This window comes from Orbicella franksi, chromosome 5 (assembly GCF_964199315.1).
Source record: "Orbicella franksi chromosome 5, jaOrbFran1.1, whole genome shotgun sequence".
NCBI classification, from domain to species: Eukaryota; Metazoa; Cnidaria; class Anthozoa; order Scleractinia; family Merulinidae; genus Orbicella; species Orbicella franksi.
In genome coordinates, this window is record NC_138149.1 from 31,602,575 (window position 1) to 31,629,900 (window position 27,326).

The 27,326-nt window shown below is 38.5% G+C and overlaps 1 protein-coding gene and 9 non-coding genes across 12 annotated transcripts in view; 6 read left to right on the forward strand and 4 right to left on the reverse strand.

The window, feature by feature from the left end:
- The window catches only part of LOC145488214 (uncharacterized), a 32,373-nt gene extending 8,983 nt beyond the window's left edge, over positions 1-23,390 (forward strand). The window contains exons 1-2 of one of the 3 annotated variants that reach the window (XM_081467035.1): positions 9,992-14,727; positions 15,543-23,390. In XM_081467035.1, coding sequence (XP_081323161.1) covers positions 14,373-14,727; positions 15,543-15,877 — 690 coding nt within the window. In that variant the 5' untranslated portion in view covers positions 9,992-14,372 and the 3' untranslated portion in view covers positions 15,878-23,390. The other 2 variants (XR_014049486.1, XR_014049487.1) reach the window with 2 other exon arrangements.
- Positions 55-126, forward strand: Trnae-uuc (transfer RNA glutamic acid (anticodon UUC)). The gene has a single exon. It is a non-coding gene; the product is annotated as a tRNA-Glu (tRNA).
- Trnae-uuc (transfer RNA glutamic acid (anticodon UUC)) lies at positions 1,010-1,081 on the forward strand. The gene has a single exon. It is a non-coding gene; the product is annotated as a tRNA-Glu (tRNA).
- Trnae-uuc (transfer RNA glutamic acid (anticodon UUC)) lies at positions 1,483-1,554 on the reverse strand. Its single transcript has one exon. It is a non-coding gene; the product is annotated as a tRNA-Glu (tRNA).
- On the reverse strand, positions 2,041-2,112 carry Trnae-uuc (transfer RNA glutamic acid (anticodon UUC)). The gene has a single exon. It is a non-coding gene; the product is annotated as a tRNA-Glu (tRNA).
- Trnae-uuc (transfer RNA glutamic acid (anticodon UUC)) lies at positions 2,412-2,483 on the forward strand. The gene has a single exon. It is a non-coding gene; the product is annotated as a tRNA-Glu (tRNA).
- Trnae-uuc (transfer RNA glutamic acid (anticodon UUC)) lies at positions 4,591-4,662 on the forward strand. The gene has a single exon. It is a non-coding gene; the product is annotated as a tRNA-Glu (tRNA).
- Trnae-uuc (transfer RNA glutamic acid (anticodon UUC)) lies at positions 5,066-5,137 on the reverse strand. Its single transcript has one exon. It is a non-coding gene; the product is annotated as a tRNA-Glu (tRNA).
- Positions 10,569-10,640, reverse strand: Trnae-uuc (transfer RNA glutamic acid (anticodon UUC)). Its single transcript has one exon. It is a non-coding gene; the product is annotated as a tRNA-Glu (tRNA).
- Positions 10,866-10,937, forward strand: Trnae-uuc (transfer RNA glutamic acid (anticodon UUC)). Its single transcript has one exon. It is a non-coding gene; the product is annotated as a tRNA-Glu (tRNA).
- Positions 23,391-27,326: the final 3,936 nt, after the last annotated feature.

Genomic DNA, 27,326 nt, shown 5'->3' on the forward strand with positions numbered 1-27,326 from the left:
AGTGCTTCAGTGCAAGGCTACTATAATTGTTGCTATTTCTTTCTTTTCGTGGTATCCCATATGGTCTAGCGGTTAGGATTCCTGGTTTTCACCCAGGCGGCCCGGGTTCGACTCCCGGTATGGCAATTAGCAATTTTTTTCTGCTGCAAGTAACATGGTCGGATGTTTTATTCTGAGACTGAGCGAAGACAGTTAACAGTGGTGCTTAAAAGAAATATAAAATGCTTCGAAACTTTTATTTGAATTCTGTGCTCTCAGTAATGACTACTTGAATATTTGAAGATGAGTGAAATGGAGATCCTAAGTTATTTTACTAACCTTACCACATGAATGGTTGAGAAAAATTTCAACCGATTACTTTCTTCCGAAACCGAATCTTATCGCGTCAGGAAGTTCTCGCCAGAATAGTTGGTGAAAAAGAAGCTCTTACTGGGATAGATTCAACTTAACTAGCCTCAGTGATTGATAAAAAAAATAATCATGAAAAATAAAAGTTAGAAAAACACCTGCAAAGTTTGTACACTTAAAAAAAGTCAGTTCCTATGCCGGGAGTCGAACCCGGGCCACCTGGGTTAAAACCAGGAATCTTAACCGCTAGACCATATGGGACTGTGTAAGAATTGAGTGAACATAAATATAAAGAGAAGAAAGTCAAGGGAGATCAGTGGATATATGTATCAAGAAAATATCAAAAAAGAAAACAATGAAGATGTCAAACTAGTCTGTCCATAGACGTTCACTTTTTTAGTACGAGTCATTTTATTTCTTTTCTTTTCTTTTCTTTGCGTTTTGACTCGTTCACATCCCACGCACCAAATTAATATTTTTCCAAGCTTGCGATCTCGATGAACTGGAGACAAAATAGAGGGTCTGTGAACAGAATAATCTCAATCTATACTTTTTAGACAATAATAGACACAGATAAACACCACAATAAACTGCCCTCCAGCACGAAAGTGCTCTTCTGCAAGGCTACTCTATTTGCTGCTATTGTTTTCTTTGCGAGTAGTCCCATATGGTCTAGCGGTTAGGATTCCTGGTTTTCACCCAGACGGCCCGGGTTCGACTCCCGGTATGGGAATTAGCATTTTTTTTTTTGTGCTTCAAGTGACATGGTCGGATGTTTTATTCTGAGACTGAGCGAAGACAGTTAACAGTGGTTCTTAAAAGAAATTTGAGATACTTCAAAATTTGTAGTTGAATTCTGTGCTCTGGGTAAAGACTAGTTGAATATTTGAAGGTGAGTGAATTGGAGATCCTAAGTTATTTTGCTAACCTTACCACATTAATTGCTCAGAACAATTTCAATCGATTACTACTGTACTTTCTTCTGGAGCTGAATGGTAGCGAGTTAAGAAGTTCTTGTAGTAGAGTTTTTGAAAAAGAAGATCTCACACGGATAGATTCAAGTTAACTAGCCTTAGTGCTGGATAAAAAAAAATAAGAATAACACCTGCAAAGTTTGTACACTTAAAAAGTGTGTTCCCATACCGGGAGTCGAACCCGTACCGCCTGGGTGAAAACCAGGAATCCTAACCGCTAGACCATATGGGATTCCACGACTTGACAATTAAAATTATGGTCTAGTACTTAGGATTCATGGTTTTCACCCAGGCGGCCCGGGTTCGACTCCCGGTATGGGAATTAGCAATTTTTTGTGCTGCAAGTGACATGGTTGGATGTTTTATTCTGAGACTGAGCGAAGACAGTTAACAGTGGTGCTTAAAAGAAATATAAAATGTTTCGAAACTTTTATTTGAATTCTGTGCTCTCAGTAATGACTACTTGAATATTTGAAGATGAGTGAAATGGAGATCCTAAGTTATTTTACTAACCTTACCACATGAATGGTTGAGAAAAATTTCAACCGATTACTTTCTTCCGAAACCGAATCTTATCGCGTCAGGAAGTTCTCGCCAGAATAGTTGGTGAAAAAGAAGCTCTTACTGGGATAGCTTCAACTTAACTAGCCTCTGTGATTGATGAAAAAAAAAAATAGTAAGAAAAACACCTACAAAGTTTGTACGCTTTAAAAGTGAGTTCCCATACCGGGAGTCGAACCCGGGCCGCCTGGGTGAAAACCAGGAATCCTAACCGCTAGACCATATGGGATTGTGTAAAAAGTAAATGAACATAAATATAAAGAAAAGAAAGTCAAGGGAGATCAGTGGATACATGTATCAAGAAAATAGCAAAAAGGAAAAAAATGATGAAGATGTCTGTCACAGGATTAATATATTGCTAAGCTTACGATTTCGATGAAGTCAAGACAAAAATAGAGGGTCACTGGACAGAATTATCTCAAACTATACTTTTTAGACAATAATAGATACAGATAGACACCACAATAAACTACCCTCCATCTTGTACAAGGCTACTCTATTTGCTGCTATTGTTTTTTTTTCGAGTAGTCCCATATGGTCTAGCGGTTAGGATTCCTGGTTTTCACCCAGGCGGCCCGGGTTCGACTCCCGGTATGGGAATTAGCCAATTTTCTATGTTTCAAGTGACATGGTTGCATTTTTTATTGCGATGCGGTGTCATGCAACAAAATAATATTGTGAAATTGAAATATAAAGTTTGATGACTAAACTATTCTTAACAGTTTCATTTTCTCAGAAACTGCGCAAGGCATTGCTCAGTTTTTAAAATGAATCAACTCAGCATCGGCTGGGAAGGGAATAGCAGTATGTTTCCATGTCGGGTTTGGTCAGAGCGAGAGATAGAAAAGCAAATTTGGCCAAACTTACTTGCAAGGCTGGTTTTCACTGTCACATAAGTATAACCGTAAGCAAAATACACAGACCTTACCAGTATTATGTTCATAATTAGGGCCTTTTGTTTGGATAATTTTTAAAGAAAAGCTAAAAGGCGCTGGTTATCAGCACTTTTACTGCGTCTGCGTAGTGTTGCTTAAGGTTACAGTATACCTTCAGGGGTGTCTCGCGCGCAGGCGATGTAGCGCGTGAAGTTTAAGCTGTAGATACCTAAACCCTATATCAAATAAAAGCTTATGGAGCTGGCTATCAAACTATACCAAGAATTTTGAAAGAAAATGAATTGTCGAATTTTTCACGACCATTAAATGCGAGCGCCCGAATCACCTTTCGAAAGCTACAAGTCAAAGCGAATTTCGTTTTTCGCCAATTTAATTGTTTCCTCGGTTTCAGGGCTCAAAGCGCTTAAAAAACGTGTCTGCGTTTTGGCATATTTAATTGCAGTAAAAAGTTACAGAACATTTTCGAAATAGGATTAAAAAAATGTGGAGTGATCGTACAAAAATCGCTCTCGAAGAAAAAGTATTTCGAAGTTAACAATTCCCAGACACGCTTTTGCAGTTTATATGTTAACCTAGCCACTGTCCAAATTTAAGAGCAATTGAACAAATTCCCTTTGAGTTATAACTCGTTAAAGTGTCTGCTTCAAGTGAAAAAATTTATTCGAGAAAACAGCGCTAAGAAAAATTTTCTGCTTCGCAAATAAACTCCGCCCACAAACGCCTTCAACTGGGTTCTCAGATAACTAAGCCAATCAGTGCAGGGAAAGTTTACTACCGTTAACCTCCTGGTGAAATTTACGCGCGAATCTCTAAAAAACTCTTGTGTTTCGCAATGCGCTCAAGGAACCGAAGGCAGAGAGAATTTTTCTGTAGCTCGGTTTTTCTTGAAGCTGGTCTGGCAAAATGGGGAAGACTAAAAAAGGATACGAACGCTAGAGTGGCTGAGCGAAGGAAACAAACAAAAGAAAGCGCGGAGAGCAACTGTGTGTGGGCAACTGTGCATGGATAATTTTCCAAATCGTCTTAATGAGTCCGACGATTCGTCGATATCGGACTCATCAGAAGAGTCTCTGTCAGCATCCCTGTTATTGCTGTCAAGTTCCGAATTTTTTACAGAACCTTTCTTTTCTCTTACCACGAATATTTGCCCGCCTTATACGATAACTATAGCTTCATCCGCGTGGCGAACTTTCGCTTCTTCACTCATTGATGTATTTTCATTCGTTCTTCGCTGTTTTCGCTTTTTCGAACTGGTCCGTGGTTTAAACGTGGTCTATGTTTACTTATAACTTAATAGAGACACGCCTAATACCAAAAATGCTGGGTAGTCAGAACAACAATGCTGATCAACTGAGTAGTCAATTCGTGACATCCATATAGGTAATTCCCGCGAAAATCGTCTCGGTTGATTGCATACGCGCCATAGGGCTGTCAATCAAGAGGTAAACTTTTACTTCCGGTGAAAACATAAAACTGCCATTTCTCCGCCAATATTTAGCCTTTTTCAAAAATTTTTTTCAGAAATTAGAGATTATTCTTCGACCACTATTTTGACCCAAAAATCCAAATTTGAAGAAAATTGCCGACCCGAAGGTATACTGTAACCTTAACGCAAATGATTAACATTTTGCTAAACATGCGATCTCGATGAACTCAAGACAAAATAGAGAGCCTGTGAACAGAATAATCTTACACTATACTTTCTAGACAATAATAGACACAGATAAACACCACAATAAACTACCTTCCAGCGCGAAAATACTCCTGTGCAAGGCTACTCTATTTGCTGCTATTGTTTTCTTTTCGAGTAGTCCCATATGGTCTAGCGGTTAGGATTCCTGGTTTTCACCCAGGCGGCCCGGGTTCGACTCCCGGTATGGGAATTAGCATTTTTGTGTGTGTTTCAAGTGACATGGTCGGATGTTTTATTCTGAGACTGAGCGACGACAGTTAACAGTGGTTCTTGAAAGAAATTTGAGATGCTTCGAAATTTTTAGTTGAATTCTGTGCTCTGGGTAAAGACTAGTTGAATATTTGAAGGTGAGTGAATTGGAGATCCTAAGTTATTTTGCTAACCTTACCACATGAATTGTTCAGAACAATTTTAATCGATTACTACTGTACTTTCTTCTGGAGCTGAATGGTAGCGAGTTAAGAAGTTCTTGTAGTAGAGTTTTTGAAAAAGAAGATCTCACACGGATAGATTCAAGTTAACTAGCCTTAGTGCTTGATAAAAAAAAAAAAGTAAGAATAACACCAGCAAAGTTTGTACACTTAAAAAGTGTGTTCCCATACCGGGAGTCGAACCCGGGCCGCCTGGGTGAAAACTAGGAATCCTAACCGCTAGACCATATGGGATTACACGTGTTGCCCATAAAAAATAAGTTAACAAAAATATATAACAATGAGAGGAAAGGTAACTGAGATCAGTGGATGCATGCTAGAAGAAAATAACAAATAAAAAGATTTCAAACTAGAATTTTTGGATAATAATTGAATCTCTAGGACGCAGTGCTCTAGTGCAAGGTTACTTTAACTGCTGCTGTTTATTTCTTTTCGTGGTATCCCATATGGTCTAGCGGTTAGGATTCCTGGTTTTCACCCAGGCGGCCCGGGTTCGACTCCCGGTTTAAAAATCAGCAATGTTTTTTTGTGCTTCATGTGACCTGATCGGATGTTTTATTCTGAGTCTGAGGGAATAGACAGTTAACAGTAGTGCTTAGCATATCAAACTTACTGCCTCTACAGATTTTCGTGACATGTCACGCAGTCTGGGGTCAGTCAAAAACACGCTAATTTTCGAACATTTTCTTCTTTTTCGTGTATTCCATTTGAATTGCTATCTTTCTTACCTTCAGTTTATAAAACTAACATATATAAGTTTTCTATACCACTGCATTTGAAGGCAATCATTAAAACATTTCGTTCGGGTTTTTTAGACTTTTGGTTAGCGATTCAGACATGTCGAAGAGACGTTCATGCCACATGCAAGTACTGGCCGTAGAGTCTGGGGCTAGCACTCTAAGACGCATGCACAAAACTGGTTCTTACCGCGAAATACGAAAAGAGGAATAAAATTGGCGCAATTTGATGTATAATACATGAGGTTTAATTATTGTTTGAGTTCGGGAAATGGGACTCGAAGTTTACGCGCTGGTGATTTTGTCCTCGCTGGCTCTTTTCGCGGTGGCGGTAGGTGCACAAAACGATTTTGGCGAGGAAACAAGTGGTCCAAAAGGGGATAAATTGCCTCGGTTTACGTTCGAAATAAACAAGTAAGTAAAAATGCGTTAATTCAAACCCGTTTCATTTTGTTCATGTTTTGTTTTTTCATCGAAATGATTTTCTTTATTTTTTTTTTATTTTTTAATCAGCTATCTCGTATATTCCCTGTCGAAGAAGCCTGTTGAGGAACCCAACGACGAAAGTGCCGCACAGTTCCTTCAATAACAAACGCGAAATCACCATTTTCATTGAATATGCGTTCATCCCATTTGACTCCCAGAAAACGGTCTAAGGCCTGGTTTGAATTAATTCGATACACAGTCTTTCCTCGTTCTTTCCGTGATTTCCCAGCTGATGCAAGCCCTCCATCTAACACATCCTGATCAATTCTAATTTCAATGCGAGTTGCTGGATTGTCCTTTCGGCCAGAATACGACTTTCTTTTTATTTCACGAGATAGCTCTGCGTGAAATAATTCCGCACGATCGTCAAAAGAAGGAGCAGAAGGAATAAAAAGAGGTTCCATCCGCTGGAAAAGAATGTCATCAGTACCGCACGACCGCCACTCATCGTACCGCTCACTATAACCAAAATAGTGAATTTTAACCCGCTTTCCGATCTTGTCCACGTCTGTTACAACCACAGGATAAAGTTTACGGTCTGCTTTTACTCGCAGCGTCTTCCTTTGGGGTGATAACTCCTTGAAAACCTCATCTATGTATTATTTCGGTGCATGGGATTCTCTCTTCACTCTCCCTGCCGCCACGTTTACGTATTGTTTACGTATGGAAATTATTCCCCAGTCCCATGGATAAACTAAAGCGCAAGCGCATTACAGACAAATAATGCCCGCGCTAGCCTGGACGCCAATTACAGCAAATGTTCACGTTCGTGGGCAATAAGTTTGATAAGAGAAATGTGAAATACTTCGAAATTTTTAGTTCAATTCTGTGCTCTGCGTAAATACTAGTTGAATACTTGAAGCTGAGTGAAACGGAGATCCCAAGTTATTTTACTTATGGTAATAGTAATGGGACTATTAATTATCACATGAATGGTTGAGAAAAATTTAAATCGATTACTGCTGTACTTTCTTCTGAAGCTGAATCGCAACACGTTAAGAACTTCTTGTGGTAGAGTTGTTGAAAAAGAAGCTCTCACTCTGATGGATTCAACTTAACTAGCCTTGGTGCTTGATAAAAAAAATATAAAAACACCTGCAAAGTTTGTACACTCAAAAACATGTATTCCCGTACTGGGAGTCGAACCCGGGCCGCCTGGGTGAAAACCAGAAATCCTAACCGTTAGACCATATGGGATTCCATGGAAAGGGGCAAAAAAAATTAGGGGACATGAATACAAAAAGAAGAAAGTTAATATTATAAAATTATATAATAATATATATAAAATAATATTATAAAATTAAAATATAAAGTTTGATGACTAAACTGTTCTTAACAGTTTCATTTTCTCAGAAACCGCGCAAACCACTGCTTGGTCTTTAAAGTGAATCAACTCAGCATCGGCTTGGAAGGGAATAGCGGTGTGTTTCTATGTCGGGTTTGGACAGAACGAGAGCGAGAACAAATTTGGGTGGAAACACTTTTACTATTGGCCAAACTTACTTGCAAGGCTGGTTTTCACTGGCTATAAGCGTAAGCAAAATACACAGACCTAACTAGTATTATGTTCATAATTAGGGTCTTTTGTTTGTATAATTTCTAAACAAAAGCTAAAAGGCGCTGGTTATTAGCACTTTTGCTGCGTCTGCGTAGTGTTGCTTAACGCAAATGCGCTAGTGAAAACCAGCCTCAGGTTCCGCCAGTAACCGACAGCTTTATGCAGGGGTTATGGAGACGAGGCAGTACTCCTGGGAATTCTTTTCGTTTCAGAGGAAGAACAACACAATCTACGCTATTTTTGTTTTCCACAGAAGAGCGCTTTGTAACAAATTTAAGCAAGCCACGAGTTTTCAGCTGCTTGGGTTGGTAAAAGTTTTAAATTTTTGAATCATTTTCGCGTTACGGAAGACGATTGCAAACTGGAGTTTTTCACGAAACATTATTTATTTCCAAGAGCGTCAGGCCTCGTCAGGCCTGTATGCCTGTCATCACTACGGTGCATGCTCTTGGCCTCGTGTTGGCGCGGTTTGAACGTTCATTAGGGTTTGAATAGACTTTTCTGCGTTACGTAATCCTTTTGTGTTAGATTTGTAATCGCACGTTTTTCCCTTATATTAGTTCAGAACTTGGCCTTTTTTCGTTCGCTTAAATAAGTTTAAATTTCAATCCTCGGTGTGTACGGTAGGGATCGGTAATCGAGGCATCGTTTTAAAGTTTGGTTCCTGTAATCGTGTGATCAAATTATTGTTTATTTGGTAAACACAGTTAAATGCAGTTTAAATTCCTAATATGAAACAAAATGGCGGCTCGTGATGTTTAAGTTGGCGGCAACGCCGACTCTTCGGATCGCCAGGTTTCGACTCATTCTCCCGGCGTCGCCATTGCCATTATCAAATTACGGTTTTTGTTGATTACAACCTATATCATCAACAGCAACACTTCATTCATACAACGCGAAAAATTCATATTTATTTTTTCCTAGCATGCAACAGTTACAAAGTTACAGCAGATCAGACGTGATGTAACACTAATCCTCGACTGACTCACAGCCGTGTCAAGATCAGTTTGTAGGCAGAACTGTTTCATAAGCCACTATCGTTTATCGCATGAAAAACAGCCTGATAGAGCTGTCTATAGGATGGATTTGGGAGTAGGGGCCGAGAACAGCCGACTAATCCCGGCAATTGGTTTAATCTATAAAAAAAAATTAGAACCCGATCCTCTGTTGTTTACCTTCTTTATATTAACATTAGTTTAGCCGTCGGTGAACGGGCCGAGAGTTTGTTGAAAATTATAAAAATCTACTCCACGAATTACGTAACAGAACAGCTAACTTCAAAACCTTCTTAAACTGGATGTAACCGAGCATGATCGCTTAAATTTCAAAGAGATACACAATACAAGCACTCTTTTAAGAATGTTAAAGAGTTAAAAATCTTGTATCACTAGCTCGGTAAGATTATAAAGTGATGTCTGAGCCGGACAGGGATTTCTAAGGCCCAGTTCAGACGTCGTGCTTCTGCCGTGCCGGACTAAATTGCAATTTGGTTCAACTTTAGCACGGCAGGAAATCAACGCTGATTCAGACGTCGTGCCAGAGTCGAATCAAATCCAGGGTTTACTGAAACCTCGTAACAATTCTCCTCCTAACTCCCCGAGGGAACGAAATCTCGCCAAAATACATTGACATAATTAATGAATTTAGTTTGGCGCGACAGAAGCACGACGTTTGAATCGCTGCCGTGCCAGAGTCGTGTAGCACGGCAGAGCTTGTCGAACTTAGTTGTTTGCCGAACTTAATTCAAAAGTTTGATTCAGACGCCGTGCTTCTGCCGTGCTTTTGTCGAACTTAATTCCTGAATTTAGTTCGGCACGGCAGAAGCACGACGTCTGAACTGGGCCTTAGAAATCCCTGTCCGGCTCAGACATCACTTTATAATCTTACCGAGCTAGTGATACAAGATTTTTAACTCTTTAACATTCTTAAAAGAGTGCTTAAATTTCAAAGAGATACACAATACAAGCACTCTTTTAAGAATGTTAAAGAGTTAAAAATCTTGTATCACGGCAGAGCTTGTCGAACTTAGTTGTTTGCCGAACTTAATTCAAAAGTTTGATTCAGACGCCGTGCTTCTGCCGTGCTTTTGTCGAACTTAATTCCTGAATTTAGTTCGGCACGGCAGAAGCACGACGTCTGAACTGGGCCTTAGAAATCCCTGTCCGGCTCAGACATCACTTTATAATCTTACCGAGCTAGTGATACAAGATTCTTAACTCTTTAACATTCTTAAAAGAGTGCTTAAATTTCAAAGAGATACACAATACAAGCACTCTTTTAAGAATGTTAAAGAGTTAAAAATCTTGTATCACGGCAGAGCTTGTCGAACTTAGTTGTTTGCCGAACTTAATTCAAAAGTTTGATTCAGACGCCGTGCTTCTGCCGTGCTTTTGTCGAACTTAATTCCTGAATTTAGTTCGGCACGGCAGAAGCACGACGTCTGAACTGGGGATAAGACTTGTCTGAAACTGGAAGATGACCCAGCCTGAATTATTTACCTGTAGGTTACAATACAACAAACCTGGAAGGACATCGCTTGTGAAATAGCTTTCATACTCTCTAATCTTCTCGCTAATCCTAAGTCCAGGCAGTTTTGGCGTTAAAAAAAAAACAAATGTAATAGCTCGAGCAATGTCCACTGGCGAGGCTAGAAAAGAATTTGAAAAACGTACGTAAGAATTAAAAGACATCTCGTCCTAGATATTCTTTCGACTTTCTGTAAGAAAAAAAAAACCCTTAAAACTGTTTAAAAAAAAAACCCTGGAAATTGGCACTGCAAAATATATTTCGCTGAAACTAGTCTCATCAGTTGTACGTCATATTGGATTTCGTAAATCCATCTGAATTTAACACCTGCAATGTTTGTACATTTAAGAAAAATGTATTCCCATACCGGGAGTCGAACCCGGGCCGCCTGGGTGAAAACCAGGCATCCTAACCGCTAGACCATATGGGACAACTGAAAACTGTTCCATCTGCAGCAAAAATAATACCCTTGCGCTAGAACAATTCGGTCTGCCGGGAGTCTAGTAAATTGTGGTATCTGTCTATCAACTATTAACTAAAATATCTAGTTTAAAATCTTCGTCATTTTTCTTGTTTTACTTTAATTGTACTGATCTCCCATTCCTTTCTTCTCTTTGTTATCTATGTTCACTATTTTTTGTCCTTCTCTGTGGAATCCCATATGGTCCAGCGGTTAGGATTCCTGGTTTTCACCCAGGCGGCCCGGGTTCGACTCCCGGTATGGGAATAACTTCCTTTTATGGTTTTTCAAACTCGGCAACAGCTTGACGAATCTTTTAGGCTAAACCTAGTAAGCTGTTTAGGATTATAGTGTTCTTAAATCAGCACTGGATGACTTTCAATTCTTTCTTTGGATCTGGTGACTGAAAATGCGGTATTCTTATTTTGGCCTTCCTATCGGCTGCGATTTTAAAACAAGGTTTACTCGTTCTAACCGAATTTAATTCATAAAGGTAAATCAGAGGTTTCTTACAGTACTGTTCACTGATCGAATCCAGGCGATCTTAACACTGTCGAATACTCAAATTAACCAATCAGGTTTCACAGTAAAATCGTTTGGGCAAGCGAGGGAAAATTTGAGAAACTGAAATCTTGGTTTGCTTTTAACATCATCTCGAGCTTACTTTCCGAAGCTATTTAGCTAAACACAATAAATTCTTATCGCATTAAAAATTTCGAAAATAACAGGAAAATACTAGTTTCCACGGATTTAAGAATTACAGCCCGGTCAGGCGTTAATAAACTGTTGATCAAATTTCAAAATACTTTATCTCTAAAAACAATATCTGTTTCCACATGAATATTTCTCACGAAGATTTATTATTACTGATGAATGATGTCTATTAGCATGTATTAGATTTAAGAAGAAGATCTTTCAGGGTTAAGCAGTTTACGATTTAGAATTCTGAAGATGCCAGACGAAAGCCAAAATTTATCTGACTGCGAGGAAAAAGCGCGCGAAAATTACCAAACACGACAGCTGAATTAAAACAAGACTTCTGATTCGGTAAAACAGGTCACGTGTTAGAAGTTTCCAGATCGTCTCCGATCTCTTTCATATCGTTGTTAATTTTCGCGTGTAATTCTGACGTAAAGACAAAAACCGTTTCTTGATAAAATTTTTCGACTGTCAGAGACCCGACAGCCTAATTTAAACAGTGTCTCCATTACCCGATCATAACCCAAAAAATTGTGGTGAACCAACAACGAAAAGCTGTTAAGTCTTCGGTCAGTTTGCTTTTTACTTACATAAATATGGAAAATACCCTATTATTACGACATGAATCAAGGCGAAATATAGTAAAATATTTTAAAACTACGACCTTAGCTACATAGCACATGACAGTTTGTTGTATTCCCAAATTCTCAAACAAGTTGATCAGAATACGGAAGTCTAATTCTGATCGTAATAATCCATTTCTGTTATTATTATTTTTAGTGCAGTGCATATTTTGTGGTTCATGGACTTTTATGAACATGTTTTTACATGACAAAACTGACTATAAATAACGTGACCTTTCCGTATAGTAATCTGGGATTATACAAGTTTTTCCGGAAACACATGGACGCCTAATTCCTCACTATTTTGGAATACACTTCAATATTATCAAAAATCCACTCAATACTCTTAGGTATTTGTTTATTAAAAAACAGATACACCGAACAACAGAAACGCCTCTTTAGTTTTGGGTGTGAAAAAGTAGAATATAAAAATCCGGTAGGAAATCTGCTAAGCATTGTAGTGAAAGATATTGGTTTACATTCTCTGTGTATTGAAGAGAAGTGGTCAACAAAACTCTGTCCTGTGTGGTAATATTGAAAATTCCGCACAAAATAGACACAGTCCGCAACAAATGTTGAAATTATCCCTAACAGGCTTTCATCGAGTGCAAAAATTTGTAAATCGCCTGAGTCTATCCTGGCTCGAGGCCTTGTACGATGAAATACAAGTTAATTGAAAGGACGAGCAATTCCATTCTTTCCGCTGTCGGTGCGGACACTAATTAAAAGCGAGTAATTGTGATCTATTTACAGCCTACAGCATGAGTGATTTTTGACCAAAATCGATGCGCAATTCATTGGAATTTCCAGCTTTTTCTTATCTCGAAATGAAACAAGTAGATCTTTGCCGGATTTCCTGTGAGGTTGCAAGCGCCACTTAGCATACCGAGAAAATTGGACGCAAAAATGCTTAAAACTGAAAACCGAGAAAAAGGGTAACGAATGACAAAGACAAGTGTTCTGAGTTTTCGTGTTAAGAGTTTGGTTGGATATCACGAATATCTTCGAGGAGGTTCTTTTGCTCCGCGTAAACGGTGCAAAAGAATAATCGCTATAACGATTTGTTAATTTAATAAATAAACACTTACAGCTCTCGGTTTCTTGTTAGTGAGCTATTAATCAATGCCGAGACACCTTATCTGACAGGAAATTCGCCGCTTTATATCTACTGAAGTGCAAAAATACAAAACTCAAGAATTGAAAACGAGCTTTTGCGCAGCTTGAACAGAGCTTTTGCCGGGTCATTGTTTTTTGTTTTTTTTTTTTTGTCCCTTGATTTTTCTCTTCGTTGCAAATGGGCCTGACCCCTTTTATATCGTTACTCACAGGTCATAAATTTTCAAAGGGGAAATACTATCTCGATCGGAAAGGTACTGAGACCAAAAATAACAAACAATAAAGATCAAAGTAAGAGAAATTTCTCAAGATTTCATCTCGTGTGAGGAAACGATTCTTCTAAGCTTTGATAGGAAGCGAGCTTTCAGTTTAAGTGCATTTGACTGTGTCATGTTGTGATGGCCAATAAACTCGGCTACTCCTAGAAAGAAAACTCAGTCAATTGCAATTGTTTTGAAGGGCGAGTCTTTGACCTTTCTTACATCGTAATTAAAAGTTGTGATGAGCCTCAAAAATTTTCTCTCTTTTTCAACTCATCGATTCTTCACTTGCGTCCGTCTGTAGTCGGTCATTTTTCAGCGCTGATTGAAAAACCTTGGGGCAACTCCTTCGAGGTGTTTATTTACATCGCGAAACACGCACGCGGCTGAGAAAGTCAGACTGTTCGCGGTGAAACTTTTTTGGCAGGTTATTAATCATGCGTCAACGGGTGATGCCACATATGCAAAGGGCCTGCGCCAAAGAGACTCCATTCGAAACGCGCGACAAAAGATGCCGTTTGTATCGTGTGCTGAAATAGACGCGGGCCGCTAGTGGTTTGGCGCCGCCCTATGGCGTTTTCTTCCGCGAGAGGACATTAATCAAATCGCTTGACGGAAATTTATGACTCAATTGCTCGGAGATTTATTGCAGGTTATCGCAACACTTGTTCTTCGTGTTATGTTTCAGCAAGCCCCTGGAAAACGTTTCAATATGATGAAAATATAAATAAAGTGCTTTAGATTTTGAAATCCAGAGATTAAAGGGCTGGAAATAGTGGCATGCAACGCGTGCAAAATTACATGACTTTATCATCACTTAGATGTACGCTGGTGTATTTAGCGAGTTGATCTGGCTTGATATGTGGATGAAAGTTTCCTAACAAATGCACTGCACCAGAGAACGCCGAGGTCATGAACTCAGCGTGCTACTCGAATCTGATTGGTCGAAATGGGTCACGTGAAGCAGTGAAAAAGTTCTTGCACTAGTCTATTTGTCATAACTCATGTTGTTAAGGGTTAAGATGTCAGGTCCATATAAATCATCTTCGACAAACATGGCCCATCCATCGCTTTATCCCAGCTCGGCAGAGATTTATGCCCAGCAATACACTTCACAGCTGTCCTCACAATTTGAGCGTCAAATCAGTTTGACAGGGAATTATTTTCCCTTCTTGGACGTTACAACCCGAAGATCGGGTATTCAGAGTTCTAACTGCGCGCCATCACGGCAGAGCAGTAGTGCGGGAGATGCAAGGACTTCCATGTCTCATCACACAACACCGATTCCAGACTATCTCCTTCAGCCAATTTATCCGTGGATGAAGTCGAAGAAAGGCGGCAAGTCAGAGTTTGGATTTGGTATGTCACCTTTCTGAGAAAAACTGATAACCTTCCCTTTTTTCGGACAGCCTGTCCGTGGCTCTTTAGCGCGGGACTTAATCTCGAGTTTTGCTGCGGGTTGGAAACCAGCGGAACAAACTAATCCCTCTTTTCCTTTAGTCAATGGTCGCACGGTGGATAAATGGTTTAAACTGCAAATAATGAGTGACATTTTCGAGATTCTAAAATTATGCTCCGTTCGTCTGTTATTGAGGAGTATCTTTTCTGTCAGTAATAGGGCGGAGGTTTGAAGAGTACGTTGTCTTCTCTGGTGATTAATGAAGTTCGTCTTTAGAATTTCGTTGCTTAGCGAGTGGGTAGATAGTAACGAAAGATTAAATGTTGACATTCTATCGCAACATGCAACGCAAGAGCGTGTTTGCAAACATCTAGTTGACATTGTTTCGCGAATGAAACGTTTTCATTGGCGAGAAGGATTGTTTAAATTTGGAACATTGCACCAATTGAATAACAAAGGGCACCATTACAACTGAAGTGGAATCGATTTTGACCACGAAAACAAAACTTGAACTTTGCCCAAATAAGAGGGGAAGCAATTAATAACAAAGTAAGAAACGCGAAAGCTCGATTCTTCGTTTAGGTCATTCTTTTTCAAAGTGGAAAGTTTCTTTGTTGAACCTAGATCGCGCGAGGGTGTCTGCGCAGTTATTCAGTTACTAGACATGTTTTAGTTAGAGATCATGCCCTTTCGTGTATGATATAAATTATCTTTACTATCAGAAATTTGCTGTTTTAAGGCGCGATGTAATGGTTTCTTTGCTTTTTACTTGCAGGACAGAGGCAAGCGAAGCGGCATAGAACGAGCTACACCAACAAGCAGCTGTTAGAGTTGGAGAAAGAATTTCATTTCAACAAATATCTATGCAGTTCTAGAAGAAGCGAGATCGCCAAGACACTAAGTCTGTCTGAGAGGCAAGTCAAAATCTGGTTCCAAAACCGTCGAATGAAATGGAAGAAAGACGACAAAGTCAACGATTCATCATCAGGAAAAACTAAAGAACATTTAAACGATACACAAGGATCACAACGACACTACATGTCATGTTCCCCTCTCTGCCATTCTCCGCCCGTTCACCAAGCCTGCCAAGCGGACAACTTTCACTTGTAGGAAGAATCTAAAACAACAACAAGATGACAAGGAATCTCGCTTAAATTCGAGGGTCAATCAGTTCCCTGGACTCGCTGCGGTACGTTAATTGTCGTAACCTCGTGAATCAGAGCGTTATTTAATGGAAGGAACTCTTGTTAGTAAAGATCAGTGCTTTCCGCCTTCACACATTTGTAATCCAGTGTTAATCCTTCTGAAAAAGCCAATCGACACCAAATTTCCTTTCTCTTTGTTAAAGGTGTGAATGTTGTTGAGAAGAGCTTTTATACCGAGAGTTCCTGATCTAAGACATTTATTTATTGAACGTAATTTTTGCTCGTTGCCTTCGCGCGTCGTGGAATTTGTACAAATATTCAATCTATACCTTACAATAAACACTTAGATTAAAACAGCCAGTTCCCCTGTGACCGTAAATCACTGCAAACGTATTTTGTTTCGCTAAGACAGCTAGTGCGACTCCTTCAGCTTTTTAAAGAGATTCTGACAGCTTAGAAAATTGCACCTTGGTCTTCCCGCTATCTTGTTAGTGGCATTCTTTTATACCACCAGCCAAGATGGCGCGAAGTTCGCTCTTCAAGGACATTCTGGCGTTCTGTTCTTATAGCCTTTAGAAAATTACTCTATCAATTACGTTCCACTAAGATTTAGCGACATGTATTGTTGCGTTAGAAATAAACTATATTTTTCATAATTTTCGCTGTGTTGATTGTGTTCTGTTTTTGTATCAACCGAGCACGAGGTCAGTAGAAGTATGTTTCATTTTGGGAGCGATCTTTGTAGTTGCACATGTCTATTGATTACAAAGCATCTTTATCAGTGTTAAGAACCCTAAATCATTGTTGCCACTAAGCAGGGAGGCAAGGAATAGGTTCCTTGTCTAAAATTAAGATTTTTTTCAGCTAAGTTAAACACGAGGCAAAGTCCTTTTCGATGTCATTTCTTCGCAATTGGCATTTTATTCCTGCGGTAAGCGCTCATCTGTGGCTCCTTCTTTACGCTGTCCGCCGAAAATCAGGATTTTTACTTCTGCACTTTATAACACTGACAACATTTTTGGCTAGCAACAATGAATTAGGAACGCCTGCGTGATCATAAAAACGGGCCATTAATTTTCATTACCGAATCCTCGACATTCCTGTTTCTATATTTGCCACTGGCATTTAGTTTTGTGGGCTGTTTCCGCTGATCTTTTAGTAATAATTTCCTTAAAGATTTTATTATCAAAATCCAAATTAAATGCCTTTTACGTTTAAAGACACTCGTCTGAGATGTGTCAAAACTAATAAATCACTGAAAGTAGCTTGGCGGCCATCTTGTCGGAATGTCCACTGGTGCAGACGAAACAAGCACGCTCAGTTCATCTCATGCCAAATATCACGATTATTTACATAAGATAGGAATTAAATGAAATTTAGAACATTTTTCTTGGGATGGTGGGAGACATACAGAATAAACTTGAAGTTTTTAGAGCAAGCACATGCTTGCGATTCAGCCATTTATGCTTACCTCACTCGATAACTCACAACTCAGTTACACAAACACTTTTAACTAAACCATCTTTATTTCATTCTCAAAGGTTCAAATGTTTTACTTTACAAGTGGAAACTACAGTCATTATCCTATGCTAACTGTTAAAATAATTCAATGTGCAGTCGAATGCATTGTGTGATTGCCCGCAGACTTAAAGATTATTCTTGGCCTGCGAAAATAGGTCATAAATCAAAACTTTCTGTCAATGTCTAGCAGATAAACTAATGTGCCTAAAATTATATTCTACCACTTTTGCTAGAAACTATTTTCAATATAAGATTTATGTAGGTCTTGATAGGCAAAGAAATATTACCAAAAGTAAATTCTAGAAGTATTTTTTGCCGAAGTTATTCTGTCTGAGCGTCAGGTTTTCCATTCCTGACGCGGGTGCAAGAAGCGAAATAATTTGTTCTCGTGTTTCAAAAGATGTCCTGAAATGCGCAACATAATGTCTTAAAACTGATGAAACTTTGAAAATTAACTGCAGGAAAAGCAAAGGCATTTCCTAATTTAATAAATGGTAATTCATATAAGTCAAAAGCATTTCAATCTAAAACACAAAGGTTAATTAGCGCCCATTTGAAGAACATGCCATGAGTGACAATTCTCGGTTGGTTTATATACGCCGTATTAAATTTAGTTTGTTACTATCGCGGTAACGAACAAAATCTTCATATTTGAAGTTTCCAGCGAAAGAAATTGCTAAAACGCAACGCACGAAATAGGTATGTTTAATAAACTTAAATAATTACTCAGAAAATAATATTCACGAGTAGATCTTCGCGCACCAGTTTTCAATTCGATGTAACGTTTGGAATCAAACAAGACGAAGCTCGAAGCAACAACAACAATGGCCATTTTTAAAATTGAAAAAAGGTAATACTGCATTAATAAGTCGTTTTGGTTAGTTATTATAATGCAGGCATTTCTTCAGTGAACATTGCAATCATAGCCACCTTGAGATTTACATCATGTTATCTGAGAGTTACACACGTCTGTAAAATACAGTTGCTGATTTTCATGAAAGATTCTTTCCCGTTCCTTGTATTTGAAGCAGTTTCTTTCTGAATGCGATGATTTGTTATAGTCATGATAAATTAGCAACAACAACGTAGAGGGCTTAAACATTTAGTCCAAAAAGCTTAAATAAACAATTTAGGCGACCTATCTACAATACAAAAGAAAACTGATAAAACATAGTCCACTGAAGATTTGTACCCTAAGAACAGTTTCTAGAGTCATAATGGTTCCTAATCGAAACTGGTCGTCCTAATCGAGCAAGTATTCTGAAACTTTCGAGCAAAATAAAGATGTGCGGGATGGACTGGACGAAACTCAAATCATGATCAGTTGAGATTACCCCAGAAGCTGTATAGTTCCCTAAACAATCCCCAGCCAGGAATAAACAAACACCTATCACAAATAACTGTAGAAGTTCATTTCTTTCCTCGAGAGCTACACTCCAATATCATCTTAATGGGCTTAATAGTGGTCTGAAGTTAAAATAAACGACTTTCTTACTTGCTTGCCCCCGCATGCACGGCGACGAAGGTTTTGCTTTCGGGCTCTCTGCGTGTAGGAAATGAAAACAGTTGAACCTACGTTCAATTCAAGGACTCCATTTTGAAGAATTCAATGCGGTTTGCATCAGTCTCGGAGGCCCTAATTCCTTTCTTTGAAAGTGGGATATTTCTTAACTTGTTTAGTGGAACTAAACAAAAGCGAACAAAGCTAGATTTTGCAAAGAGGCTGTCTGCTTTACAGAGATAAAGCAGCAAGCAATTTCACATAAAAGAAAACCGAGAAATCATAAATCATTTGAACGTCAATTTTAATGGAGCTGTGTTTATTCCGGGCACAAATTTGGCAATTCCACTTGACGGGAGACAAAACACTTTCCTGAAGGCAAATCGAGCTATTAACAATTATAACCGAGCAATGAACTTCAAAAGAATATACAACTATATTTCCTATGTATATACATAGATTTGCTTCGATTCTGTAACACTGAGTGAATCGACTGTTATCTCTTTCAAGCCGTCCGACGTCACTCTCTGGGACGCTAAGTCACGTGACTCAAAAAAGGCCTCGACTCAGCATAACTGATTGCTATAACCGTGGTTTAGGAAACTTGACAGTTGAAAACAAAAACGTGTATTCTACGACCATCGGAGAATTCTGTACCTTTCGTCTAGGTGCAGAAACAGAATGGTGGGTTAACTCTGTAATTTTTTAAGAGGTTCGTGGCAAATTAAATGGGATATTAACGTACACAACCTGGAAAATTGCACAATAAAGTTGACGGTCCATTTTTCATGTCAGAGATAAGCCATCCGGACGCCTTATCGGTATTTTCATCAGTTTGAGCTCGAGATGCAAGACATGCCTGTCTGTAATGTGTTTTTTAATCTTTTCTTCATTAGAGTCATGCATGCAACTTGGTCTGTGTTGAAACAAGCCCGCATTTATACGAGAGATACTGAGTAGCGCTTTCATGCTTTTAGGGTTTTTTTTTTTCAAGGTGAACTTTTACAAGATTGTCTAAAATGCTTATTGGTGTACAGGGAAGCTTAAGTACAACAATAATCTTCTTGTTCTCTTTCTGTTTCAAATGTTTACCGCCGACCGTGCCAGAACCTACGTCTAGTTTATGTTTTTTTAGACTAAAAATGTTACAATTCAATTTTTGTTGGTGCTGGACTTTTCGTCGAAATGTTAGTTTCCAGTAATGCAGACCGCAGTCATTGAATGGAAAATCTATCAACGAGCTTCACAGAAGATTTTCCAGGCTTATCATTTCCTGTGCATGGAGAGTTAAAGATAATTTTCACAAAAGTTACATCTTGAGATAATATATAGCTAATCTAGAGAAGGCTCCACGAAACGTTTTTAAAGTAAAATCGTAAATTTTGTGGTCTCCTGAAGCTTGACAATTGTTGAGCCAGGGTTTTTACACTAGAAAAGAGTCGTTGTCGTCTTCTAAAGTAGGAACGACAATCGAATACCGTTAGTTTTGGTTGAATAAGCCAATTTATGTCTGTGGAACAGTCCGGAACTGTTGCTTTACACCAGAGGAGTGTTTTGGCTCCTTGTTGTCTCCAGATCAAAAGCTGATTAATCTAATAAATACCTGATTAATTATACTCTTTTATGGAGGTGTCAAAGCATGTCTCGCGGAGGAGAGTAAAGAAGTTCAATCAAAACAAACAAGACTCCAACATAGAAACTTCGTATCACAAATAAACCAAAACTTGTCCTCTTTTTCTATGTTAGCCCATATGGCCCTCCCGCGGAAATTTTAAACTTATGTGAGTTTTTACAGTTATTAGAAGAACCTGTATTATAATAACGGTAAATCCATTTTTGTACAGAAACAAAAATTGAAAAGTCCACCGGTGATTTTGTTGGAATTTCATTCAAGGAACGAAAAGTAAGGTCTTCTTGCCGCAGAGAAAACAAAATTTTCACGGTCAAATTTGGTTTATACTTATCACATAGATTTTTCCGTTTATAGAGGAAGAAACGTGTTTCGATAATGACGATAATGACGTGTGGTAATTGAACTTGCTACGGAATTTACTTGCCAAAATGTACACAGCAACCGACTCGCTCCAGTCTTTTGTGTCGCAACGTCGGATTCAAAATGGCGGATTCAAAATGGCGGCGCTTGTTCTGACAACCCTAATAATTTACACAAATCAAAACAAATTTGATCTCATTGCTTAGGTAAAGATGATTAGATGATATCGTCATATCTTTTTGTAAAACTCAGAGGTATCCTTGGGGATCAGAAAATGTTTCACGATTTAAAGTCACTCAGTTTTTTTTAAGCCAACTGACACCATTTAATAAATAAAACCATTATATCCTTCTTTGAGAATTTATGTAAAATTGATCAAAAAACTTCATGACAGTTACAAGAGCCTTTAAGTTTAGCTTAGCCGAGTCTGAGCAGGAGAAAGAAAACCAACTGATGAGTAATTGACGTGATTGTATTAATCAGGTGAGTCAGCTAATCTCCTCTATAACTACAAACGGAGTGGTCGACTTTGAAACTTATTTTCATCATCTTTTCATCGCTTTAAGCGGCTTTCGGTCGACTACAGATTAGAAATGAGAACGTAATGTTAATAGATCCTTGAGCTTCAGTTTTTTGCGAAAAACTCAAACAAGTCAGCTGATCTTCCTTCGGCTACGAGCTGAGTCAAAGACTTAAAAACTTATTTTCATTATCCGGTAATTTATCTGTTTTAAGCGGCTTTCGGTCGACAAAATATCAGAAATGAGGACGTAAATGTTGATAGAATTACCCCGGGCATCAGTTTTCTGTGCAAAACTCAAACAGCATCCTTGATTATCAAGCCTACATGAGCTAGAATGTGACCAAACTTAAGTCTGGTTTCGAGTGACTACTAAACTCCCTCATTTCTGTCTATGTAAATAACAAAGTACAAAATTTTTGTTGCTTCTGAATCCTTCAACCGACTAGGCTACTCATGTTGGATATGCATTTACGTTTTCTACGGTAAAATTTCATAACAAAACCTGCTGACTGACTTTTTTTCTCGAAAACTAGACTCACGCAGAGTTCCTGTTGACATGCACAGCCAGACAAATGTGGTTTTAACTTGCTCTCCTGCCAAGTACGGATTCAAAACCACAGTTTCCTGTTCTGAAATCAAAAAGAAAAGACAGCGATTAGCAGTGAATGTCAGAATTTCGTTTACACGATCAGTCTGAAACATTTCGAGACTGCGACGAGCATATGAAGTGAATGCAATGCAGTGAAACTGAGAAATTCGGGAACAATTCAGTAAAACAAGTCATTTCATAAATTGAAACAGCCGCGACAAGTAGCGCAAACTGAACCATAGATCGTAGTTAATAGAGGAGACTACTACTAACTACTAACTATGTTCTGATTTAGAGGATGTTCGCATAGCAACGGGTGACTGGCTACGTGGAGTTTTTTCTCGTCATTTTATTGACAAATGGGACAAATCTTCGTGTTCCCCCTTGGATGTTTTCTGTTCGAGTTTACTCGTCGAACTCTGGTTAGAGAATGTTTCAAGGAATGGAAGGCAATATTTCTGAAAATTGAAGACGAACCATGTTCGGGTCTAAGTTTGATAGTTATAGATCATGGTGGCATTGGTATAGACACACAGGTTAACTTGTACATGTATACGCAACTGTTTTGTAACAAGAAAGATCTTAATTAGAGTTCGAAAGTTCAGAATTATCCAGCAGGTTTGATACACATCGAGGAGGCAAATGGTCGGTCATGAAATCATAAAGATCAAAACTGATCCTATTATTCCTAACACAACGAGTATGAAGTTATTAGAGATTATGTTATGTTGTAATACATAGCAAGACGTAGAGCGCAATACCGTCTTCCGATACGTATAGCGACTGAATAAACCATTGTTGAATCGGCCATTTCTAAATTGACATATGTACATTGGCAGGACTCGGACATAATGAAATGAGCGCTTACTGTAGATTTATGAATGCAACTAAATAAAGAGAGACTAAAAGTGTGTCGAAAGAAGAGCACACACATTCCACTTCATTCATGATGCTCCCTGTACGTGAGGTACTTCGACAAACTCAAATTGGCGACGTAGCTATCGAACAAGACTGCGCAATCGAAGTCGATGGTTTGGGGAAGTCTTGATACTCCAGGTAAAGAGCGATTTAAGTTTTATAAACAATAATGACTAGCAATAAAGATCTTAAAAAAAAAAAAAAATGGAGATAAAGTGAGTACTTTCAACTGACATCTTCCTTAAAGATGTGAAATTAGCTACAACACAAGGTACATGCATAAGGGGCATCCAAGGATTCAAAAAGGTTTTACCAACCAAGCACATTGATTTTGCTTTATATTCTGATCCGAATTACACATGATCAAGCTGGATTACAAAATAGGCAATCGTTTTATTGAGAGATATCCATTCTATGTGTGCCTACCTTCATTACGGTCATGAACTTTTCTCAAGGTGTTCCTGTACAAGCCATGAGGTTGGCGTTAGCATTGACAAGAATCCGTTCACACGCTGAACGTAACAACAATCCCAGATTGTGGTCCTGGTCCTCTCATACCCAAAGGCTAAATACTGCAATTTAAACTTTCTCTTTGAGTTCTCGACATGGAGGCGTGTGCATCAACAATTTTAATCGACGTTATAGCGTAGGTTCGGCTGAAAAATACCACCACTGTCTGTTGAGACAATGGTTTTGTGGCATTTGTCATGCGCGGTTGATGCCATCCCATTGGGGGCACATGTATTTTTCATGCGCACATGACACAGTACAGGAAATTCATCTGTAACTTAATAGGAAGTGTTAGGCGTGGAAACTCTGTTATGTCAAGATGCAAGTCCAAGTCCATCTTATTAAACAATTACGATGCAGAAGCCACTACTATATTTCTGTGTGCCAATTGAAAGACAGGGATTAGTGAACTGGCACTGACAGACTCCATAGATTACACTGGTTGGAATCAAACAATAAATGATATCTTAACAGCCTTATTTTATTCATTTTCATCTCGATTTTAGCTTGGCGGATGTATATAGATTGACTAGTTCATTAATGAAGGTTCAAGATTTATACATTCCTCAAGTTCCTAAAATCATGATTTCCAGTTTGATGGAAAGGAATTACAATGATCTGTCAGCAATCTAAACCTCCTCTTGAGGCACACCTCTTTACACTACATTTATCAGTGTTAGTTTTCTTCAAGAAAGCCTTGTTAGCGAGCTTGTTATCGAGTTTGTTCGGTTCTTTGCGTTATTAATCATTCCATTCTCGCAATCATCAGAATTATATAAAGTTTTTTGGCGATGTGAGCTGTAACAGTGATAGCAAAGAAGGGACAAAAGAGTTTGACCCCATGAACGACTCGAATAGTTCAGTGACATACATGATACTTGCTATCTGTTTCTATGTCTTCAATTCTCGTTGGGCCGGAACAGAAACCTCACGGAAGATATGACGTGAAAAAATGACCCCGGTTGTATTATCTAAAAATCGTCATGTATGAGGCAGACGAACGAACAATTTGCCCCGCAATTGCGTTCATTTGGCATTTTCAATTCTTAGCTGTCGCAGTTCTGACCTAACAGTTGCAAGTGACTACATGAAAAAGAGGACGTACCGCTATCCCTGGACATTTCTTTCCTTGCAAATAACGGCTAAATCAGTTGAAGTTGTCAAATCCCATCTTCACCACTTCTTTATGCTACAAAGATGGAGCAGAAAACATATACGTTGAAAACATCTACCGTGACCCAAAACAGCTTTAATCAAAGTAAGGCCGATTCTCGTGATAAAGCTTGCGTTGACACTAATTGAATTCCCAGACAATATCAATTAACAACGCTTCTGCCGGTTAAGAGCATGTAAAACCTAACAATAAGAAAAGGATAAGGGTCAAATTCTAGTGGAAAATAGAAACTAACAGTTCTATATCCAGATGAAATGCACGAAAGAGCACGGAAGCAGGCTTTCACTGCAGACTGTAAAGTTTACCATTAAAACATGAAACAAACCACAGTCCTGCTGAGTCAAAAGGTGTTGTATCTGAGAGCCTTAACTACGTGTGAAGGACGCTAAAATGGTAAAATAATTATTTCCCATGCAGCTAATACAAATATTGATGATTTTTATTTGATATATGTGATTAAAAATTTCAACTGAGGTTAATAGGCTAGTCTAAAACGCCAGACTGATTTCTCAGAGTGGGCAACGTTCCAAGCACGAAACGACCTGCTACTGCTATACCGCACCAACGTTGCGTAGGAATCATGCAAGACTAAAAACGGGACAGCTCGGTTTACTTGAGGATTCAACGAGTTTAGATTAAATCTAATTCAATCAAGATAATTTTCGAGATAACACAAAAATATCGAGACCTTTGTACCGTGCATGAGAAGAATTTCCACTTCGGATTAAATTTAAAACGTTCCTTCTCTTCTGTAGACAACTTCGGACAGTATTAAATCCAGCACGCTGATTTCTAATGTCTTGGAAGTGTTGACACTTATTAAAATCACCGACAATCAAAGCATTTAGCTTTCAGTTGGTAACTAAAGAAACAAAGGTGGCCAAACTACCAGGCGACATCATTGAAATCTCGCGAGATCAAAAGCACCTCATCCGCAGCCAGATTTTCTTACAACTATCAGAAGAAGTCGACTTGTTTTCTCTCCTGATTCGATTTGAATAGATTCCGTTTTCCCTAATTTATAATGAAACAACAATGAAGACCTTCTATGGCGACTTCAAGTTGAAATCTATGCAAATCCTCTATGCATGTTTTGAAATTGTTGTTTGATTTCAAGTTTTTCAAGTCAGGCTTGTTAGGGTTCCCTTTCGATCCCTTGTTTCTTGTCAGTCTGTGGTAACATTCTCATCAGCTACTTTAAAATCCTTAGTGATGATCTGTGTTCAATAAAATATTTGTTTTTCTGAGCAACATCCTCTCTAATCGATAAAACAGATTATCATTCCTGTAGAAAACCTGTTGCGAGGAAAAAATTCAGATAAAAAAGCATGCGATTTTAGCTCAAAACTGTGTGGTGTGCCAAATGGTTGTTGACGTTAATTAAATTACATTCTAATACAAACCTGATGTGAAGTTGTTATATTTGAAAGCTCTGATCACAACACGATTTCTTGGATTATGCGAAGAGTTTCTCGGCCATGACAAAGTTGGCAGAAAGATGAGTTTGCTCTCCAGTTTACACGAGATTTGACTTGCAGCTTGAGTGAAACTTGGTTTTAGGGAATGTTGATCCGACTTAACCCCTGGGGGGTGTTTTGATTTGATTACGGGATTAGCACCAAATCGCATTACAAGCTGCACTCTCACAACATCCACCAAATGTTGTAAATCACAGTTGAATATTTGTTTATATTAGCCCGTAGTTTGAAACTTCATATGGTGGAATATTTTCGTAAAATAGTGATTGTTTTTCCATAAAATTCTTTGTGTCTTTATTAACCAGTTCTACAGTGGGTGTGGTTAGCAAAAGACACTCAAACCAAATTGCAAGAAATAATATTCAAAAAATTCTTTCTTCCGGCCTCCGATACTAGAGATCGGTAAAAACCTGCTGTTTATGCCCGAGCTCTAAGTAATTGACACTCTGTATCCTACTCAACGTGTATACGAACTTTTTAATTCTGGCTTATTCAAAGATCCGACCATCTCATCGACGAGCATAGTTCTCGGTAATATTTCAGTCCTAACAAATACGTTTTGATCGTAAATTGTGTTTTCATCCAACGATGTATTTTAAAGAAATGTCATTTTATCCTCCACCTAGTTTGAATTTTTAATGTATTGTAATTTTAATGCAATTTTATGCGCAACTGAGCTTCGCATGGAAGTCTGTGCGTTTTAAATTTTAATCAGTCTTGCTATTTTAAAATTTGTACAAACAAGTGCAACAATAGCTACAGTGGAATCTCGGTTTTTCGAACCTCCAAGGGAAACGAAAATTGGTTCGGAAAATCGGAGAGTTCGAGAAATCGGGGATAAAATTACAGTGTTCGACTGAGACAGAGGAGAGGGACACGACTTTTGGTTCGAGTTATCGGGAGGTTAGAAAAATTGAGGGTTCCAGAAATCGGGATTCCACTGTATAACCAAGGAAGAAATAACTGTGAATCGTTACGTGTTTACCAAAATCATCGGATTAGGTTTCAACAGGTAATGTTGGTCGAGATAGAACATTGAGACTTTGCTACTGCAAAGCAGAGTCTTCTACACTTTGATGATCTCAATTTTCATAGCGACCTGGAACTAGAAAACCGTGATTCTTTACACTGATTTAGTCTAACTTCCCAAATGTACATTTTCATAGCATTTGGAACACATAGAGTTTGCATGTTTGGTTATCACAAA